Here is a 16,372-nt window from a genome sequence, read left to right as displayed (position 1 = left end):
TGGGAAACATTCACGGTGATGCTGCACTCACCATGTCCTGGAGAGAGCAGAACTAGATTTAAGCAAATGATGCATGTGCTGTAATAATCTGTCCATACTGGTAGGAATTGTAGCATAACTAATGTCTCCTACTGAAAAATGGTGATTGCAGCATAAGAACATACACAACACAAGAACTTACATAGAACAGAAACACTCCGTGTCTTGATATTTATGTAACCACACAACACAGACTGCCCATTTTTAAAAATATCTTTGTGTTGTTTCAGACGAGAGACAGCAAACACCCCAGTTTAAATGATAATGATCCCAAAACTTGCCCCTCCCAATTGCCAGACTGAAATGGCAGGAAGGCAAAGCAGCACAGCAGAACTTCCAAACCAGTGCCTGAAAAGTTTCCCTTCTCAGCAGTCTTGTGATTTGAGATGCACACAGAACTGAGCACTTTGGAAACAAGTCTTTAATATTTTAAAAGAGAATTCTTTATTCAAGAAACGTGCAATAACTCTTCCCGAACTATATGCAAAAATAAACCCCAAAATTCTAATGAAGATACAGAAGGAAAAAAAGCAGCAGCAGTACAGCGGTGTTCCAAAATACATAATTCACAAGTTTAAAATTCAAGCACTCTCATCTGATGCCTGGAGCTCTCTTAAAATATTAAGAATCAAAGTTCTCCGGTAAGTGTATGGGGTATACTTTATTCTGAACCAGTGCCTTGGGAAAAGGTTACCACTCGGGGCATACATTTTCATCCCTTGTTTGCCCATCAGACCACGAAAAATCCTGTTGCGGGACAAGATTTTATCATAAAACTCAAGGCCACCTCTGGCGTAGTCCTGGGAAAGCCTGGCTGCCTTCCTGTCGGCCCTGCAGTCCAGGTGGTAGGTGACGGCATCAGAAGAGACAGAGTAGCAGAGCAGTCCTCCCATGGCAGTGACAAGGTTACAGAGGCCACGAAGGATCATGGGGGCCGTGGATAACCCCAGAAGCAGCTTTAGAGCACTCCCACAGACAAACGTCCCAGCCAAGCAAGCCGGAGCCAAAACTGCGCTTGCTAAAGGGCTGCCACTCTGCAAGTACGTAACTTCTCTGGCAATGGCAAACTTCTGAGCTTTAAGGGAAAATGTGAGAGCTTCCTTCAAAGCCATGCCTTCACTGCTCTCCCAGTCTACTTCCTTGCCATTTATTACAACAACATGGTTGACTATTCCTTTTTTATCCTCAGCTGTGCTATCAAAGTTAGGCGGGATGCCCACCAAAGAGCCTGCGGGCAGCCAGGGAATTCCAGCGCTCACAGGGTGGAAGCCAGAAGCTGCAAAGGCTCTGTAGGAGTCAGTGGACTTCACACCAGTATCTTGAAGGACATCCTGAAACACAGCACAGAGCGTCTCTGAAAGCTCAGCTGGCTGCCCCTCTGACCAGCACTGGTGCAACAGTTTGAACGTCTGCTCAGGAAACACATGATAGGAAAGGTTAGTGCCAAGCAGTCCCATGCAAGAAACGGCCAGCACCGTGATCCTGTGCTTCTTTAACCACACAGATGCCTTCCGCAGGAACCACACTGCCATAGCCAAATCCTAACCTGTTCGTAACACAAAATCAGGAATTAAAGTGTGCATAGATAGGTCTGTCATCTCTCTAGCACTAAAAAAACCCCAAACAACTAAAGCAAAAAACATGAGAAGAAGCAGAGCACAATAATCAAAGAAACATTTTTTTTTCATTAACAAAACACAAAACATCTTTGCAGAGGAAGAGATACGCAATAATTTTTGGGCCTTGCAACACGGGACGATTGATATGAAGAATTAACTTCTCCCTTTCCTCCAGTAAATCAATTTACCACAATAAAGACAATACTAAAGCCACCACACTTCCTCCTCCCCCAGCAATCAATACACACCCTGTATTTACCCAACATACTTGTCTAGTCCTTGCTAGCACAATGCCACTCTTGCCTTCCACTCTACAGTCTACAGGTATTGAGGTCAGAAAGAGCCAATAATTAGATCAGTCTGTGCCAACCTCCTCTACAGTACAGCTGCAAAAATTTTAATCAGTAACCTGAATACTAAATTCAATAAGCTGAGTTTGACTACAACTTTCAAAACAGGATCACATTTTGATTTGAAAAATTTCAGGAGACAGAATTTTCCTTTAGGAGTTTGTTCTGATGGATAGTCAAGCTCATGATTAAAAAACCCCCAAACAACAAAAAGAACCAGTATGTGGCTTTTTTCTACACTGTTTTTTTTCTTTTCTTTCAGATTTCAACTTCCAGGCAGTGGTTCTAGCTTACTCAGCAAAAAGCTATTTTCAGAAGGCAGCATGCTTTCAGCAGCTACTTTTAAAAATTTGTCTCTGCAATAATTTCCCTGACAAATACCATGTTCAATCTAGAGCAGAAACTGGGACATAAATTGTTTCAGGGCCTATGTTACGACTCTCTAAATAAGCAAATAAACTTAAAAACTTTCAAACCTGCCAACTCATTCAGTTCAAGAGTCCTGCTTCCCTTGGGAAGCATCAGTTCTTTTTATGATCCAAGCCATATTACATGCTCTGCCCAGGAAAGCTCCAATCTCTTTAAAAAAAAAAAAATCTATTGGCTACAGAATTCCCACCTGGAATTATGCTGCTATGAAGGTATAAAAGTGAATTAGGCACCTAAATCCAACAGAAATCAGCGAAAACTGGACGCCACTCTCTCCATTTGCAGAGTCTCTTCTCTCTTTAACACACGAGCGTCACAGAATCTTGCTGCAGCTGTTAAAGACATGAGTGTTTCCAGCTGTCCTCACAGGAAGCTGAGGTGGCGGAAGGAAATTGTGCTTTGATACAACAACCAAAGTCCTAGGGTAGAGTACCATCAAAGGTGGGTCTCAGCTCTGCTGCTGGGCTTTGTATGGCAGCAGCAGAAGCAGGGACATATGCTGAACAAGAACTTCTCCCAGAGGGGTAGAGTGGACAACTGGGGTCTGTAACATCATCAAACAGCACTACAGGACATGCCAGGATACACCAGTCATGAGCAACAGCAAATGAGTGTTAACCACAGGGAAACAAAAAGAGATTAATTTAAAGGTGATGTTTTAATGATATGTTATTACTACTCCTTCCTATGAAGATCTCTCAGACTGTAAATTCACCAGGGGAAGAATAATCTTGTTTAATGTTTATGCTGCACTGAACACATACTGAGTGCCTAATAAAAACAATGATGTATGTGATCATACAGTAATTTAATATGTATTTCTTAGTGTGATAACTAGTGGTATTGTTACATTCTGCTGAAGACAGGTGGTGAGGTTTTTGACAATATGATTTAAGAAAAACATGCTAAAGAGCCAAAAGCTTGGAAGAAATAAAATTTCAGGAGAAAATCTCCTTGATAATAGAACTAAAAACCAGAAAATGGTAATACTTAAACTCAAATGACTATTTTGAAGTTTATGACCTCTCAGCACATCCGGTAGTCTAGATCTGATTTAAAAGGTCACGTCACTTACAGTGCAGGGGGAAGCACTTCTAAGGGGATGATTGTAGGGAGCCTGTCACTTGATCCTCATGTGATGCTGAGGCAGGAACTTTACAGGTTTCTCCTGTCAGAGAATGCCCCCTCATTGGAGGTGGCTAACATCGTTTTAACATTAGAAATGCTGCAAGGAAAAAAGTCCCTCTTCAGCTCACATCCACACCCGTGTGGGATAGGGCAGACCACACGGAAAACTCTACTCTCCTTTCTTGCGTTACCAAATGAACACTCCTTTCTTGCACGATCAAATGTGATCTTGCACGTCAAATGCAAAAGCAAGCAGGAAATGCCACAGACAGTAAGTACTCAGGAAAGTAAGAGGAAAACTGCCCACAATACATTTTAGCATTTATGCTTTAACAAACCTTCCCAAAGACTCAGCGCAGATGCTCAGCTCCTGCAGATATCCCACTGCAACCCTAACCGTGTATGGCATCTTTATTCATGAACTTTGTGCAATTTATGTATGAGGAAAGCAACCGGAAACTGCAAGGCCATTTATATGGCCCATATCCTGCAAATTTAATCGTTTAGTAACCATGAAGCCACCACCACGCTTACTGCGGCCTCCCCGCAATGCTGAAGTACTTTCTCTCTGGTGTCACAGGCATTTAATTCTCACTGAACTCAGAGAACGGTAACAGCTGAGGTTCAGATGGGGGATATCTAGGCAGGTTTGGCCCAAACACGCGTGTTACTGAATTTATTGCCTTAAAAATCACACGCAGTCGAGGGGAATGCCCAGCTTAAAAGCGCGGTCAGTCGGAAAACGGGGCGCGGGCCGGACCCACCTCTAGAACTCGGGCTTTCACGAAAATTAAAAACACAGCAGAGGCGGGCGGCACAAGCCCACGGCACAAGTCCACACCCCCGCGGCCCGCTGCGGGAAGCGCCCGGCCCCCCGCCCCGCGGCCGCCCAGCACCTACCGCGGGTCCCGGGCCGAGGCGGGGCTGCGGGCGGAAGGGGCGGGCGGAGGCGCCATGGCGGCGGGCGTGGTTCCCCTCAGGGAGCCGCGTGTGCTGCGCTGGCCGTGCCTGAGCCCGGCCTCGGGCGAGCGGGCCGGGGCGCTGTCATTGAGAGCCCCGGCCCGCTGCCCGTGCAGGCGGATGGCGAGAGACGCGCACCCGCAGCCCTCAGAGGGCAGCCGCCGCAGGAGGCGGGGAGTGCCGCTCTCTGTCCGCCTCATAAATTAATTCTGTGCGCTTGTGTTCTGTGCTGTAACTCTCGGTGTTCTTCCTGCAAAATACTTCACATCTGTATTATTAATACAGCCCTCTCCGCTGCAGGGCAGGAATGCTTGCCGGGAAGGCAGCAAGTGGCAGAGCTGGCCTCCGTCGTGTAGGCTTTGTTTTCTCTGTCATTCCTAATGGGAAAATAAGACATGCAGGGTGGGGGTTTTTTTTGTGTTTTTTTTTTCTCCTTTTTTTTTGTTTTTTTGTTTGTTTGTTTGTTTGTTTGTTTGTGGTTTTTTTGTTTTGTTTTGTTTTTTTAGCTTTGCAGTTACTCTTTGCTCAAAGCAGATGGCCAGTGTAGTTTCTCCATAAGCCCGCGTGCATTTGTTCCACAGCCTGGGCACTCGGAGAGCCCTGGGAAGACGGGAAATGCAGGAGGTGGGTGGCCTTGGAAGCACTGGCATCCGAGGGCAGAGCTCTGGGAAGTCCAGCCTTGCCCCTGGGATGTGCTGTCCTTGCCAAACAAGAGTACAGAAGATTTGGCTAGGTTGGGATTTTATTTGGGTAGGGGATAGTAAAAGGTTGGGTTGTCTCATTCATAGGAAGTTTGCACTGGTGCTGGATGATTATTAAGTGTCCCTTCACACCAGGCAGTCATAAGGTAATAATTGTTCACTATCCGAATGGAAATTATGCTGGGTAGTGGGTTGAAAGGCAACAGAATAGATGTAAAAGTGAGCTGTTCTTACTTTCTGCTTATGATTAATTTTGACAGATCTTGCTTTCTTTGTAGCAGCCCCTGATTGAAGCATTTCTTACCAGTAAAGGTTTAGTTCCCAGACATTTTAGCGTGACATTTCAGTTCACATGAAAGGATTAAGATCATAAACTGAATACTTAAGAGTTCTAATTCAAATTAATGGGGGTTTTTAGGACTTTCATGGAAGTATTCTAATAAAGATATTTATCCTATGTTTTTCCTACTAGGTGATCTGATTTTTAGAAATGCTAGTGCTAAACAGGCCTGGCTAAGCATAGCCTGTTGTGAACAGAAGCTGGTAATGATGACCTTGGTTTTAACTTCCAATAAACAGGTTGCTGTTTGCTAAGAAAACACACTCCTTCATGACAGGGCACAATTTTACCCTTAGGTTATGGTTTTATGCAGTATGGCAAGGCAGATGAATAGTTTGCTGCCACCCAAAGGGAGAAGTCAGAGGAAAGATCCCACCTTTTTCACCTGTCCCCCTCTGAGCCACTTTTTGCCAGCTCTGTCATCCATCAGACCCTCTCTTAGGCACCACAATTATCTCACTACTGGCAGAAAACAGAAACAGACAAAAGGGCATAATTTTCTGCTAGGTCAACAAGCAAAATGGGAGCACTGAAAACTCTGAGAAGTGCCAAGGCTTTAACAAGGTGTGAGACAGCCAGGAAAAAAACAAACAAACAAACAAACAAAAACGGAAAAAAAAGAAAAAAGAAAGAGCTTCAGTTCCCTCTTTATATTTTTGGTCTGCAGCTTCAGCATGGAGATTTGTCATCTGCCAAAACTTACGGTTTGCAAATTGGCATTGATATTCATACTTCATGCACATGTACAAAGAGAAAGTGTATGTAGGGGATGACAGACAACAGATACCCACTAACTGAAACACACAGAACTCTCAGGCTTTTAAAATTTCTCATCACACTAAGACTTATCCTACTGGTGAATATGGAGAGAGGGTTGGGTGGGTTTGTGAAATCTGCTTTTGAGAGGTTCCTCTGAACCAGCTGGAGAGATCTAGAAAACAAGGATTTCTTACTCTAAACCTCAAAAATCTGGTGTTGCATTTTTACTATGGTTTCCCTTAAGAGATTTATAATAAATACGATTGGGAAAAAAAGACACCCCAGCTTTACCAATCACCACGTTGGCACGGTTCTGGTTTCAGGAAGCAGCTGTTACACCAGGGAAGGTGAGACAAGGCTGACGTGCACCCTGATTTTGATGCGCATACACATCGTTGTAGTCAGGGGTCCAGGGGCATGGACCACTTCTAAATTAGCCTGCTAGGTGGTGCTGTAGGACACGCTCTGCCTTACTCCGTCAGGAATATGTTCCAGTTCTCTTGCATATTTTACCATAAGACAGAGGTACCTACCATCATCTGCTTCTCTCACTTGCAATCTGTATATGTGAAGCCTCGTTGCTACATTAGGAAAAAGGATGACATTTAAATACAGAACTGAAAATCACTCCGTTTGCTTAACGATTTATGTGGTCTTGCAGTCTATTTTGCTCATGTGATTTCCAAAGTGGAAATGTGAATGTCAGTCAGTGATTGTCCACCAGCCTAAGATATAGACATGTCTCCCCTCGACATCTTTTTCCTCTATGGAGTCTGTTTATCTGATTTATCTGCTCTTTTTTGCAAGTTTTTCCATAATCCATCCTCTAGATATGAGCTTTAATATAGGGTAGTAAGAACCTTATAATTTTGGCACAAATTTATGCAACACTGCATGTCCCAAGTGTCTGATGAAGGAGACGTTGCAGGAGCCTGGGATTAGGAAGTTAGGAACTGTGTATGTCTTAGAGTTGCACTGAAAGCAGGAGGAGAGAGATTTCAAAGTCTGCAGGACACAGATCATCCACCAGTTACCTGTGGATGCAATCAGGAAAACCAGGGAACTGGAGTGTGGACATTAGAGGGTTTTACAAGACGTGAAGACAGAGAAGTCTGATGAAGAACAGAGGAAATGTTAGAGGGCAAGAAGATCCTGGAGTGAGATGTGTTGGCTGCTCTGGAGAAGATCTTGCTGTGAAGGAAGGTTATGACTTATGAGCCTGCTGTTAGGTGCAGTTCCCTGGCCCATTTTTCAATATTGCTGAGTGTAGTGTTTCAGTAATGAACACACAGAATCAGTGCAATGCTCAGAAGCAAAACATATGCCTAGAAAGTACCTGTACTAAGGTGATTTACAATGCCCTGTGTTGGAACTACTTCCAACTCAGCGGAAAATGCATTGAAAATTGCTGTATTAAGTGACCTTTAACGTTCTTGACAGGTGCCAAAAGGTTGAGCCTGTTCGTACTTTAGTCATCTTACTGCGCTGAAGGGGAAGAAGAGCTTGTGGCAAGATGGGCTTTTCAGCCTGTCATTCTGAGCAAGTTGCCCATCTCCAAATTGCAGCAAATAGTAGAGTGACAGTGGGATTGAAGTGTACACAGCTTTGAGTAAAAGCATGAAGGTGCAGCTCTTCAGATCTCAGCAGTTTCTGTTGTTGGAAAGGGAAGATAGCAGCCAATGTTGATAATATATCCTTGCCCATTCCCACTGCACCTCTTATAGTCCCATGTTCCACCCATGGAACGTTCACACTCACCAGCTGATGGGGAATACAACTGCGAATTTTGCTATTGGCTCAGTCAGTAGAGGTTAGAAACCACATTTTCATTTCTGTATTGGGCTTACGGATGAGGTTTGGCTGAAATGACATTCTTATGCTGATAATCAAAGCCATGTGTAAGAAGTAATAGGAAAGGAAAAAAAAAAGTTCCTGTCGCATTGTTAAACCTCTTCTGTTGAAAAAGATGAACTATTCACAACTATTTGTCTTATTCCTGGGGTGTGTGCATGTTATTAGATACCTTGTGTTTCTTCTGAAGATGGGTGATGCAGACAAGCATAATAAAGGATAAACATTCAGAAACACAGCCATGGGAAGAGAAGAGGTAATTCTATTTCTGGTCTCAAATCAAACCTTCAACCCCCAGTATCCAAGAAGGATTAAGAAGATGACTAATTTTGTTGTTGGTATTGGCACGTATATAGATCACAGTAAAGCAGAGAGTCTTTAGAGGAGCTGGGAAGATATGATAGTTTCTTCCTAATTTATCACATCTTGGAACTGATCAGGGATGAAAAACTAGTGTTTTAGAAGCCATAAAGAGGCTGCAAGCCATTTGGATGACTATACAACTATGGGACTGACTTTTCTTTCCAGAGTCTTTAAAGTATTGATCTGCTGATCCAGACCTGCCTAAACCTCAGACAGGCAGCAGACTGCTTCTGTGGTAGCAGACATGGAAAAGGGAAAATACACAGGTTTTTATCTCTTTGTTACTGCATTTTCAGATCTGGGGGCTAATTGTTCAGGCTTCCTCACCTCTATCTGGATGTACCAGAAGCTGATAAAGAATGCGCACCTTGTGAAGTAAAAGAAAATCCTTCCCTCAAGCAGGACTCCTTTGAGTATAATCATCAAAAAATTCTTGATCTGAATGTGTTTTGCAATCTCTGCTAATAGACACTCATTCACTTTCTTTAGGGGTGACTATGGTGGTGTTGCATTGGTGGTTGGACTAGATGGTTGTGAAGATCTGTTCCAACCTTGATTCTGTGATATCCAGGTGTACATGGGTGCTAGTGGAAAATCTGGATACCTGCAGCAGAGAGCTGAGAAGCAAAACCACTTGCAGATTCTGGTCAAATCAATTCATGCTGAAGTCCGTGGTTCTGCAAGTAGTTTACTGCTATTTAAAACTGCTTCAGGTGTATCCACATTGTGCAGACAGACCCTATACCACATTGCATTAGTTATATTACAGACACGATTGTGACGTCATTTGATGAAATCAAAAGAAAACTGACAAACATAAGTTCATTGCCTAGCCTGGGATTTCTTGGCAGTGCACACGCCAAGCTGTTAATCAGGATGATTGTTCACTGTCTATAACTAATAGAACCTTCATTTGTAAGGGCTCTGGTCCTGCAATTAGCTAGCTCTCCTAAAAGGAAGGTACTGTAGTGAATTAAGATGTCATATCTTCATAATACAGCTAATTAGCACCATTTCTCTACAGAATTAGAAGAAGTGTGTCTTGGGAAGGGGAGGATGCCAATTCTTATAGGCAATGCTATAATATTTAACAGATTAATCACACTGTGTAACCTTGGGACTACCTAAAGTTACTGCAAAGGAAATGATACTTGAAAGAAAGTAGAAATTGGGGCTTTTCACTGAGTCAATCAGCCTTGGTGGTCACTGAGCACTGCTCCATGGTGGGAGTACTCCACAAATGCTGTGACCTGAGGAGGAGGTCCTTATCACTTCAGATAAGGGTAATTTTTCCTGTCTCATTAAAAGCTGTGGAAGCTAGAAACAGAATACCGACTATTCTGAAAACCAGTACATTCTACTGTAGCAACAGACCAGAGATTCCACTCTGCCTCAAGTCAGTTGAAAAGACATCCCAGTTCTAGGGAAGAGCTATCACTAGAAATAACAGAATTAGATTATGAGAAAATGCAAGATGAATGTTAAAGTGAGATCTATTTGGAACATTTGATTCCTATTAATTCAATCTGTTTAAGACTTGCCTTATTCCGTGTTATTACCAAAGCTCAGATACACATCTTTACTGTCTAGGAAAAGGAGACTCATGCTGATAATAGTAACAAAGGACACATTCTTTTAATGCACAAATCACTTTTTTTATGTTACCCTACTGATTGCCAGTTTGCCCAGAGCTTTGCTGGGGAGCTGGAGACTCAGGCCCAACCTGTTGAGTTTCTAATTCAAAGATACTTCGCTACAGTTTCTTTCCCCTCTCTCAAAGTGGCATCTAGTTTTTTTCTCAGTCAGAGGTCTTACTTTAAAATACTTAGGAAAGGTCATAATGAGAGGATGGGATCATGTATAGCTGTAACACACAGCTTTTTTCTTGGACAGCATGAGTAACAGGAGAAAAATAACAGCTTCTGAGTGGGAGCTGATCTAGTCTTACACAGAGTGTGTGAAGCAGAGAGCAGCTACAGTAAACCAAAGCTGTTCTCCATAAACCAACCGCTCTGCAAACCAGGTGAAATCTGTCTGCTTTGGCACTGCGGTATGTCTGTGTGTAGGAGGGGAGGGGTCTGATCTCACACTCTCTTCTTGGGAAAACGTGTTTGGCCACTGAACAGTCCATGTTTCTATTGCATCAGTCATTTAAGAATCTTCCAGTACTTTAAGAAACTTTCTGAGCTGTTCTTCAGACTACACAGATCTCTGAGACTGCACATCTTGCAGCTTTATATATGACTGGATCAACTCATGTGTGCTTGCAAATTAACTAAGTTTTGAAGAGATCCCCTCTCAGCTAAATGTCTAAAGAAAGCAGTATCACCTAGAGAGACTCATTCCTGTTTAAGCAGTAAATTTGGTTTGAAAGAGATATGTTTGTTTACGTGGCTTATGTAAACAATCTCTTTAATCAAATACTAGCTTTCCAAGTCAATACCTTTTCAGGATAGTTACTAAAGTGAAATCTGGATACCATAATATATAATATATACCATATATATAGGTGTATAAAGTTCATTTATACACCTACTGGCACTCCAGTTATATACTGCTGGTGATACCTGATGAGGTTGGGGTTACATACAATTTCCTATAACTGGCTTGCAGCATAAGCATCCCAGTCTGTGAAGGTAAGCTCTAAAGAAAGATGTTGTGAGTGCCTTTTAAAATAAGCATTGGAGACCTCCACAGCTTATGTAGTTGCCACTTACAGTCACACCAGGATAAATTTTTATGTTGTCTTCCAAGAGTTGTCCAAAACGAAAGTCATGCAGATCTCAGTACTGAAAAGTGAAGGACCACAGGTTCAGTGTCATTTAAAGTGATAAAGCATGTTCATAGTATAAAACAATAACCCTCCTGGATTTTTTCACATCCTACAAATAACTCTACACGAGGAGAAATAACCATGAAAAGTCAGAGACAAACTTCAACCCAACCAGCATCCTATGAAGGGGAATGTACATTAGTTTGCAGAAACCAGTTTTGTTTCAGAGAGTCTGTTGTTTGTATCAGTGGTGTAAAATCCTCTTCAAACCTCCTCACAACTTGTTAATAAAACCCAAAGTAGAAACCACTGTTTTTCCCCAACTGAAGGTATCCTCCATGCTAAAATCTAAACAACGGACTGGGAAAGTCAGTGGACTGTGGTGAGGATAAAATGCTAGGTGCAGATAAACAAGGATAAAACCCTGTGACAAAGAATATGCAAGTCAGGGACCTGAGATTGTTAGACCACACCTGCAAAAGGCTGTTAACACCAAAGTTTACGTTTGTATGCCACAAGTGACAAGGGAAGACACAGGGATAACTGATAATCCACATTCTGAAACACAAGTTGGTAAATGCTAAAAATACTTCTGATGAATGCAAACCAGTCTCCCTGCTAATCTGGAGCTGATAACAGTGACTGATCGCACAATTGCATCTGGAGAATCACATGGGACCCGGCAAACTGGAGAGTCAATCAAAAAGGGTGGGAGCTGCATTTGAAGGGGCAGTCTACATTACCCATAAAAACAAAGGAAAACTTAACATGTATTATGATAACTATTTACTGGATAGCTTGTCATAGGTAATTTAGCGCTAAAAACAAAGTCAGGAGCAGCCATATCAAGTGCTACAGATAGCCAAAGTGGTTTTCAGACAGCAACTTCACAGGTGAGGGACAGCATCTAAGAATCAGGTGAGAAGGAGTCATGGTGTCCACAGCTCAAAAAGAGAAAAAAAATTTAATAAATGGATCTATTTCTGTCACATGATTTTCTTATGCAAAGTTAACAGATATAAGCTTAGAAGAACTTTCAAAACAGCACTGTAACCAGCAAGAGCTGACTGCAGCTCACAGATCCCTCTGATACCATGATTTTCTGCACACAGATGTCAACATTCCATCCACAGAAGAGTTACAGGACAGGAAGACCATGCCTGAGTATTCCTGGAGACCATTCAGGTACTTGGTTTTGCTCCATGTAAAGGAAGAACTGGAAGGAATAATTTACATGGAAACACACACACAGAAACCATAGTGCAGACAAGAAAAATTTAAAAAATAAAAGAAAAATTAACAAACCTGATTGTCCTCCAAGCCTATCCTGAGTAATGCAGCAGGTCAGGGGCAGAATGAAAAGCTTCATTTGCACAACAACCAGCAACATAGGGAGAAAACAAAAACCTCAATATAAGAAACAAACAAAAACACCCTTTCTTCCAAAACAGACTAATTTACTAGCAATTTTTCTTTCCCCCTCAAATGTACCCCAGGTTAATTGACTCATCTCATGATCCAGGCCACCTGAGTCTTATTTCCTTTCTAACCTGAAAATTTATAAACATTAAGGACCAATTCTAAAGATGTAAACAGTGCTAGTTAGTTAGCCATTTTACACAAAAATCAAGATCTCAATTGTCTGTATACTGTTGTTAGCATTGGGAAAGTCTAATAAAAACTCCAAACCTAAAACTCCTGTTCTGTTAATGACCACAAGGACAATGTAGTCCTGGTAGACCTTCTGGCCAAAAAATCCCTGTGCCTGAAAGGTTCAACCTGCTCCTTTCATCTTGTATTTGGCCACTATATATTTTGCTTTACTCTGTAAAGCTGTCTATGGTACAAAATGTAGTCTATGTGCAATCTGAAATAAAGCTGCTTATTGCACAGAGGATGCCAAAATTATTAACTCTGAATTTTAATGAGGAGATGCTTGATTTCTATGCCACTGGGATTGCAGGAAGTAAGATAAGATGCATGAAAACTGGGCAGGGGGAAATAAATAGAGTAACCAACTTTGTCTGTATGGAGTTAATCCATTAAAATGGCTGTAACAAAACCTGCCTGCAGGTTTCTGTTTTTCAGAGACTACATGTTTGAACTCTAACAGTCTGCATTCCCAAGTTATTCTGGGTCCAGACATGAAACAACAGAATCAGGGGGAAGTTTGCTGCATTCAGGTCATTGAAGAATCAATCTGTCTGGCCAAATTGTGCCAGATGGACAACACCATTTGATCACTCATGGTTCTACTCTTTATCCTGCCAAAGTACCTTGGAAGTGACCTAGACAGCCTCTTTCTCCAGCGTGAAAGTGTGTGCTGTGCCCCTGCTGTCCACAAACACTATTTAACATCTTGCTGTAAGACTTGCTTTGATTCCATATGCTAATAGTCAGGCTGTGACTAAACGACTATTGGCAAAGGTATTGAACTAAAATGTAAAGAAATGAAAACTTTCATTTGGACTCCGGTGGGTTTTGGATCAAGCATAGAAAGAATAAATGCTCTAAAGCAAATAAAGCAAAACTTCAGGTTTCCCACCCTGTCTAGTCTCTTGTAATCAGAGGTGCCAATCAGGGTTGTTCAGCTGCTAGATGCTATCTCAAACCAAGGTAATTATAAGAGATTTTCAGAAAAGCAGTGGAGAAAAATAAGTGCATTTTTGTTGACATAATCACTTCTGGATAAACAACACACAGCTGAGTGCCAATTCACAATCTTTCCCAGGAGGTCACTAGGGCTGCATGTGCTCTTCAGGGGTTCAATCCGGGGTTTACTCTCTTTTTCTAAGCAGAAGAGTGATCTGCTTAGACTTGTCCAAGAGATTTTTTTCTTTTGAAAAACAGACTGTCTTCTGTTCTTCCCCATGCTGGTCTTGAATTAATACTAGTTTAAAGTAGATGGAGACTTCATGCAACAACCGAATATGTTTAGAGCCCTAAACGCATTTAGATATTATTAGATATAACTATTTAGATAATGTTGGACACAGGGCTCCAAAAAGTCAGTGTGCCAAGTAAGATCACCATGGAGGGAAGCACAAGTAATAGGATTATTGGTTATTGTTGCATTATTAGGGACAAGAATGGTTTCAAAACTCATCCCGAATTCCATCTCCATTTCCTCTGCTTAATGAGGAACTTCTTTGCAAGGGGAAATGCCTTATGATGATTTGAAAAGTTCTCCCACTTCTCTAACCCCTTAATGCACACGTGGCCACCTCACTCTTCCAACCAACCCCTGGGCATTTTACCTGTCCCCTGCACAAGTGGCTCCTTCCCTGCAGCACCTTCTGCTGGGCTCTCTACCACTCATGCCCATTTCCATCAGCTGCCAGCCAGCCCTGGGCACCACTCTTCCAAAAACAGGCAGCAGTTTCAAGAGGTCATTCTTACCTTCCACAGCTTGGAGGGTTTCATATGGCACTGCTAGAAAAAGCACCGGAGATCAGGTCATCCTTGGTACATTTCCTGGTGCTTTATGGTCCAGACAACAGAAAAGGTGTCCCTACACTTCCCAGCCAGTGAGTGAGGGGCGTTTGTCTGCCTTGGCGTAGACATTGACTGGTGCATGTGATGAGAGAGCAGATCACAAGCAGTGGGTCACAAGCTGGCAGAAAACAGCATGGGCTTAGCCCTGTCAGTTCTCCAGGGGTGGTTTCATCTTGTCACCCCCAGTAACAGCACCTTATGCACTGAAAGAATTAAGGCATTTGGAGGAGTCCTTAGGGTTTTCTACCTGATAATTATTCTTAGAAGAAAGGCTTAAGCTTGGTACCAGAAAATCCCCTGATGGCAGGGAGGGAGAAAGGGCAGCTGACAGAATGCCCATCTTTTGCTATTTTTCATCCACCAAAGCTGAATCTGGTCCAGTTCCCTGGGCAGGGCTGTTGGACAGGCACTCTTGACTAATTTTCACTCACCTGTTCCCAAATGACCTTCTCCTTCCAAAGATGATGAGGAAATCATCTGTCTCAGCTGCACTCTCTAGGAAATAGTATCTTTTGCAAACTTTAATTTATCTTCATTGAAATGAATTATTTTCATTTGAATTTAGCTTCAAACTTGGCTGTGTGACTGGGAAGAGATTCACTGCAGTGCACAATAAACACTGTATCCTGTGCCTCTTCCATCTTTTAATATCCTCACAATAGCAAGACCTGGAAAGCAGAAACACTGAATCATCTTGGTCCAGGAGTGTCACTTGCTTCTCTAAGAGCAGCCTGCGGCGTCACACAAATCATGTAAGAAGTGAGCCCCTTCTTGAATGCACAGATCACACAACATGGCTCATTTAACTTGCAAGCTCAATGCTTCATAAATGATACTTTCCTCCAGGGGCTGTTGCAGGAAGACATCAGAGCAGAGAGCTGTGTTTCAGGCCTCTGTTTTCTAAAGCTTTGTGCTAACCCAGAAAGTCTCCTCTCCTCCCAAGTACAAACAATATCTCACTCTAAATCAGTTCTTTACCCCTTTAGATGTTATGGTAAATACCTCTATTTGACAGATGATGGTAAATGGTTTGTAGGGGATTCTTCTGATTTTGCACAGTACTCTGGGAGTAATTATCTTTACTCTGGGATAATGACTGGAAGCCAAAAGAACACAAGTTTAAATTAGATATAAGGAAGAAATTCTTCATTGTGAGAGTGGTGAGGCAGTGGAGCAGGTTGCCCAGAGAAGCTGTGGATGCCCCATCCCTGGAAGTATTCAAGGCCAGGCTGGATGGGGCTCTGAGCAGCCTGGTCTAGTAGAAGGTGGAGGGGTTGGAAATATGATCTTTAAGGTCTCTTTCAATTCAAACCATTCAATGATTCTATGATCAGATAGTTCATTCAAGAACTAGTGTAGAAAGCATTGGAAGAGCATATTAGATATCCTAAAAACGCCCTCTGGGTTTAAGAGAGCAAAACATCAACACATTCTGTCTAAACACAATTATGCAAATCATTTAAATTAGCTGTATGGGTCATGAACAAGTCAAAAATCAAACCCCTCTCCTCTCTATGCCATCCTGCTGCTCCGTGTTACAGTTCCCTGCTTGCACAGTACACCTG

General features: G+C 42.4%; 1 protein-coding gene across 9 annotated transcripts; it reads right to left on the bottom strand.

The window, feature by feature from the left end:
- Window positions 1-459: 459 nt before the first annotated feature.
- TMEM177 (transmembrane protein 177) lies at window positions 460-12,747 on the bottom strand. 9 transcript variants are annotated; one of them, XM_066190225.1, is made up of 3 exons: window positions 12,618-12,747; window positions 11,257-11,328; window positions 460-1,585 (listed from the first exon to the last, which is right to left on the bottom strand). In XM_066190225.1, the coding sequence occupies exon 3, from the start codon at window positions 1,569-1,571 to the stop codon at window positions 621-623; it is 951 nt and encodes a 316-aa protein (XP_066046322.1). In that variant the 5' UTR covers window positions 1,572-1,585; window positions 11,257-11,328; window positions 12,618-12,747; the 3' UTR covers window positions 460-620. The 9 variants fall into 9 exon arrangements, 7 of the variants coding, with proteins under 7 accessions (XP_066046322.1, XP_066046320.1, XP_066046323.1 ...); XM_066190223.1 differs by lacking the exons at window positions 11,257-11,328; window positions 12,618-12,747 and adding exons at window positions 2,628-2,769; window positions 4,466-4,556; XR_010722153.1 differs by lacking the exon at window positions 460-1,585 and adding an exon at window positions 4,721-4,902.
- Between the last annotated feature and the right edge of the window lie 3,625 nt (window positions 12,748-16,372).

Source organism: Chamaea fasciata, unplaced genomic scaffold (assembly GCF_029207755.1).
Source record: "Chamaea fasciata isolate MVZ Bird 193981 ecotype frontalis unplaced genomic scaffold, bChaFas1.0.hap1 SCAF_8, whole genome shotgun sequence".
NCBI lineage: Eukaryota > Metazoa > Chordata > Aves > Passeriformes > Sylviidae > Chamaea > Chamaea fasciata.
Note: the sequence above shows the minus strand (reverse complement) of the source record. Positions and strands in the feature narration are given on the sequence as shown.